Below are 5,654 nucleotides of genomic sequence, written 5' to 3'. Positions count from 1 at the left end.
GCAGAACAGCATGAAGAAAAAAAGGTATCGGCTTTATTTAGCCTTTTGGTGTTTGGGTGTGAAAAATGCTGCAAACAAACAAATATTGCCAAGAAATTCAGAACAATTTCAGAAAATTTTAATGGTGACTGCTGTCAGAGTTTGCAAGTGACACGCACCTTGTATTGTATCTGTTTGTAAAAGCCTGTTTTTTGAAAAATGAAACAAAACACAGTTTTATCCATGGACTAACTCTTGTGCTTTTGTTTTTTTTTTCTCCTATAGGACCGGAGATGATTAAATCTATTTATTTGCTTTAAGCATCTTTCCAGCTATAACCACACTAGGCCAATGTTTGGAGATGTGTGAACTTTGACTACAGGTCTGGCTCTTTACTGAGCTTGGGCCAAGCTCCACTGAGGTCTCCATCTTTAACTGTCCTGGACTGAGACTCTTTGGCATAGCATGGTAATGGCTAACATAATACAGCCTAGTCCAATATAGCATCCGATGTGCACATTTTGTCCTCTAGTTCATCTATATCTAACCCCTTATTGGCCATATTTTAATGGTACAGTAAATCCAACACTAGAATTTGTAATATTGGATGAAAAAGACACCAGCTACGGGAGAGCAGTGCTCCAGGATAAACTCATTTGGCCAATTCAGATTTCACTGTGAAGTTCTGATGAGCACGCTTGAAGCTAGAACTAGTATTATCTGTTGTCTCACATTTGGCATAACCTTTCTGTGTTGTGATCTGGCCAATATGATAGAAAGGCAATCACGTTGACACACTTCATCTAGGTCAGCTTTGTACATGGGACAATCTACCTCTGTGATCATGGAGCCATAGCTTAATGAAAAACAAGCCAATACAGTAATTAAAAATATTTATTTCTGAAGATATTTACCTTGATAGGCATAAAGCATTTCCCAATTTCATACAGAAATACATAAAACATGCATAGACCAATATGGCCTACTTCAATGTGTATTCAACATGGTAAATATAATGAAGAACTTGTGTGAATATAAATACAAAACAAAACAAAAAAAGCATGTAAGATTCAACCTGTCAGCAAATTCAACAATGTGAACAAATTCACTGCTATAAACATTCACCCAATATTAGCCTTTTGACATAATTCAAAACAACCCTTTGTCTCGATGTGTTTCCACCAAACAAGGCACTGAATAAATCCCACAACAGCTTCTGGTACATCCCCAGTTCAGTGCATTTTTGGTGGCATGTAAGACACAACAACCTCTATTATTAGAACTTCAGTTAGCCAAATATCCTTGTTATGGGAAACCCAGTAGTGTCCTCTAACTTCTATTTTATGTTGAAGTGTCCTTCGGCATCCAAAACCAAAGGACTCTGACTATGCAAACAACCACAGAGTCTAACCGCGTTCCAATAACTCTGGATGTACAAGTAAACCAGACTTCTGAAAAAAAGGCAAAGGGTTGCAGCTGATTAGTAAAGGCAATAAAAAGGTGTAAAAATATTCTAGCAGGAGTGCAACAAACAGTACGCGAGGTAGACGTATATATTTAGTTAAGTCCTGACTAAAGTAGCGCTGTGGCTTTCATTTTTGCTTTTTTAATCAAAAGGTAGAGCTTTTCACTTTGAAGTCTGTCCATTCAGATCTTGCTTTCTGTCCTTTCTAAGCACGTCTGTGAGGTCTTCCTTGCAAGATGCTTTTGACGTAGACCCTGAAAGCTGCTCAGTTGATGGGTAACATTCCAGAAGCAATAGTCAAATGTTTCTTCAGAAAGATGGCTTTTCACGTGCGTTACTGCGGATTCCCCTTCACCCCCTCTATCCATCCATCCATCTGAATTCCAAAATGATGAAATCCTTTGCTTTTATACCTCCAAATATGGGAATTCCCTAGAGTTTTGCTCAGCTGCACAAATACATGGACAGAGAGGCCCTTTGCCGTCGTGGAATGTTAGAAGTCAAGAGAGAGTTTTGGTGACGCTTTGTCAGCAAGTGTGACGGAGAAAGATTCGGGTGAACTTCCCACTAGGATGCTTTCAGGCTTTCCCAGATGCTTTGCCTTTTGTTCGCCCTGTTGTGTTTCAGCTTCCGCCCTTTCTGGAGCTCAGCCTTCAGCTTTGCAATACTGAAGGAAGCTTTGATACTGTTACCAATGGCTTCCAGCCTGCAAAAAAATAAGAAATAAACATTTATTGTTACAATAATGAAGATGCATCTCCACTGTGCAGACACTCAGTTTTTGATCAAATAAGCCTCAGTCTAGATTTCTGTCATGGGATCCTCAGTAACTGCTGATTGCTGTACCTCTGTCAGAAGTATGCCATCTTAAGCCACTTGAAATATTGGATTCCGAATTTAAATGCAAATATTAAAATAAATTAAAGTATTCACTCAAATATAGGTGCACTAGACTTCCTTAAACAGCGCGTACCCAATCAAGAGGTCTTCAGTGTTACAGCTCTTTTTGGCTGTTTTGTTTCTTTTAGGTTAACCTGATCCTGGTTCTAATGAATAGGGGATTTTTTCAAGTACGTATGCAAGCAAGCCCATTTTCTCAAATTATTTAAGACTTCCAGGGCCTAAATCTCACTCAAAATCATCAGGTTGCCGGCTCCCATAAATCCTGCTGTCCTGCTTTTGGAAATAGCACTAAGGAGTTGTCTCTTGTATGCTGCCTACTGCCCCTCAATTTATCATGCACAGGCCTCAAAAGGCAGTCCTGAAATTTACTCCTAATCTCAAATACTAAGTTGGGCTCAAATATTAATTTAGTCTTCATTTTCCCTTCCCTCAACCTTTTTGCAGTCATTCCCATCACTAACACCCTGTACTCATTTTACACAGGTTTATCAGGCAATGTAAGAGAGAAGACAGGTAGAAATCCACCTCCAGCACTCTAAAAAGCCAGCCACACCAGACAGAAGCAGCCATACATTCAAAGTCTGGGTGATCAATAATCTTTTTTTCCCCCTTCCAGTAAAATGAAGTAGCTAAGAAAAGGCATTCTAATTCAATTTCATATTAGAATAGTTGGGACATAATATTTTTCAGTAGTTAAGATAGTGCATGAACACACTAAAATGACAGGATCCACTTATTTCTGTCAGTATTTCATGATTTCCTACTCTTCTGAAGTTTGGCGTATCTTTAGGCCTACAGCAAAGCCTCCTTCCTCTAAGCAAATGGAGGATGCTGGGCAGGGCTCAGCAACCCTCTGCTAAAAACCCAGGGCATGAAGAAAAGCCCTCCAGGTATCCTCACTGATTCCCCTGCAACGCTCAAGCTGAAATCAGCAGCAAAGCTCACCCTGACCCGAAGGCAGGTGAACTGTGCTCTCTATTGCTGCTCCGGGGAACTACAACAGGATGAGAAGAAACTCACCGCTTCATCTTCTTGCTGTCCACAAGCTGTCGGTTCATGCATTTGGGCCCCATGCAATTGCCAGCTTTGTTGCGGTGCCGCGAGGTTTTTTCCACTGTGGACTGAGCCCTGTTAAAAGTGAAAAGGTGCTGCTGTTAAAAAAAAAACCCCAAGTCTGCAGTCCACAAGGTGAGGCAACTCATCAACCACTTCTCAAGGCATGCAGTGAGCGACCTTTCTGGGCCAAACCATAGTATGTATCATAGTAGTGTTAGCACTCTGCTAGGAGGCAAGGCTTTGGGGAGGTGATTCGCTCAGCAAGTGCCAAAATGAGTAAGTCTACCACAATCCATCCCTTTTACATGCACTGCCTTTTAAAGAGTAGCTACAATAGACGCACCAGAGATCTTTTCCTGTCTGGCAGAAGTTCAGACATTTCTTGTCCTTCTGGTTGGCACATTGGCATCTGCTGCTAGGTTCAGCAAGCATCTCTGGCACCATGTCCTTCAGTGATCTTCTGGATCGAGAAGGGCCTCCCAGACCATATGGAACAGTCTTCCTATGATCAAAGAGACAACATGAAAGTCATTCAAATAATTCTGTGGCTTCAAAACAGCGGGGTATTTTGGGTAATCTTATCAATGGGATTGATTGCATGAGTAAAGGTTGTGGGAATGGGAATGCCTTGTTGATCATAGTTTCCAAGCAAATGTTTCTGATGATCCTCCAACATACTCATTAGCATGGCTACTGACAAGGGTAATGACCTTTTAATTGTGATTTCATAAGGCTGCTATGCCACCCTGCGCAATAGAAAGCAGTAAAACCTCATCTCTTTGAACTTTGGTAACTGCCAAGACTGAAAGAAGCAATAAAAGTGAGGAACAGAACCTCTGTGCTCAGAGGAACCCCAGCAGCAGAGCAAATCACCGGAGTCGGTGCTCGCAGTGCTAGGTGAGGCTCTGCCTCACTACTTTTTTTATGAGGACAGCATAGAAATGGACCCTATGCATAAATGTACTAACACGTGGGATGCATGAATTTGCAGCGAAGAGCAGCAAGAGGTGGCGAGGAGCCACCCTGTGCTAAAGTAAGGCTTCTAGGCTCCTAACTTGTCAGAAAGCAAAAAACAGTCAGACAAATTCAGGCTGGCAAAATCATACTTTTGGCATTTTGTCTGCTTCTGATTCATAGGGAAAAGTATCCCGCAGCCTTTTGCTTCCCGCAGCACCTAAAGGAAATACTCCTGCCCAGATTTTTGGAATGCAGGTGTGTTGGGGCTATTACGAGCTATCTGCTCCATCTCAGCGGTCAAATTCTGCTTGCTTTCTCTCCCAGCGAACAGCCTCGCTGCTAAACTCGGCAGAAAAGCGGGAGCTGGGGGGAAAGGTATAGCAGACACCGTGCAAATAACTATTCCTTCCTCTCCTGCACTTTTCCGCAGGTGGGTTTGTGGCTTTTCTTTTTTTCTTCCCTCCTCCCCACTTTTTCCATGCAGAGCAGAACCCAGACCCCCCCCAACCCCACCATCCCGGTCCCCTCACTCACTCGGGGGTGTTGATCCAGATGATGTCGAGGTGGCAGAAGTAGACGCACTCCTCATCCATCAGCGAGGAGCAGGAGCAGCGCCGGGCTCGACGGTGCCCGGCGGCGGCGGCGGCGGGAGGGGACGGCGCGGCTCCCACCTCGGCTCCGGGGGCTGCGGGAAGGAGCGGGTAGAGCTCAGCACCCGCGGAAACCACGCACTCCGCGCATCTCCCGCCGCATCCCTCCCTCCGGGGGTGCCCGGCCGCCAGCTCCCCCCGGACCCAGGCGACGGCGAGCGGCTGGGGACCGGCACCTACCTGCCGGTAGCAGCCCCGGGCAGAAGACGAAGAGCAGCGAGACGATCATCTGGGAATAATCCATAGCAGGCAGAGCGGAGAGCGGACGGGACAAAAAAAATAAAATAAAATAAAAAGGGATGGATTAAAAAAAATAAAAGAAAAAAAGGGGAAAAATTAATAAAAGAGAAAAAAAGGGGGAAAGTCTCTCTGAGCGTCGGGACGGAGAGCCGTGTCCAGTTCCCGGCAGGGGCAAGCTGCGGCTCGGTGCGCCCCGGCGCGTCTGGCTGGCGCGGCGGTCCCCGGCGGCCTTTTATAGCGAACCCCCATGGAGCGGGTAAACAGCCCCGGCGCTATTTTATCCCGAGACAATGTTATTCTGCTATTAGTCACCGGCGCGGCAACGTGCGGGCCGAGATAAGGCCGGGCTGGAAAGGAAATCGCCTGCGAACTTCAGAGCGGCGGCGGCGGCGGCGGCGGCGGGC

The 5,654-nt window shown here is 45.1% G+C and overlaps 1 protein-coding gene across 1 annotated transcript; it reads right to left on the bottom strand.

Annotated features, from left to right (window-relative positions):
* Positions 1-855: 855 nt before the first annotated feature.
* Positions 856-5,467, bottom strand: EDN1 (endothelin 1). The gene is made up of 5 exons (XM_014940801.1): positions 5,191-5,467; positions 4,895-5,045; positions 3,747-3,905; positions 3,368-3,475; positions 856-2,150 (listed from the first exon to the last, which is right to left on the bottom strand). Exons 1-5 carry the CDS (start codon positions 5,252-5,254, stop codon positions 2,012-2,014), a joined length of 621 nt encoding a protein of 206 aa, XP_014796287.1. The 5' UTR covers positions 5,255-5,467; the 3' UTR covers positions 856-2,011.
* Positions 5,468-5,654: the final 187 nt, after the last annotated feature.

The sequence above is a fragment of the Calidris pugnax genome, unplaced genomic scaffold (assembly GCF_001431845.1).
Source record: "Calidris pugnax isolate Ruff unplaced genomic scaffold, ASM143184v1 scaffold8, whole genome shotgun sequence".
NCBI lineage: Eukaryota > Metazoa > Chordata > Aves > Charadriiformes > Scolopacidae > Calidris > Calidris pugnax.
Note: the sequence above shows the minus strand (reverse complement) of the source record. Positions and strands in the feature narration are given on the sequence as shown.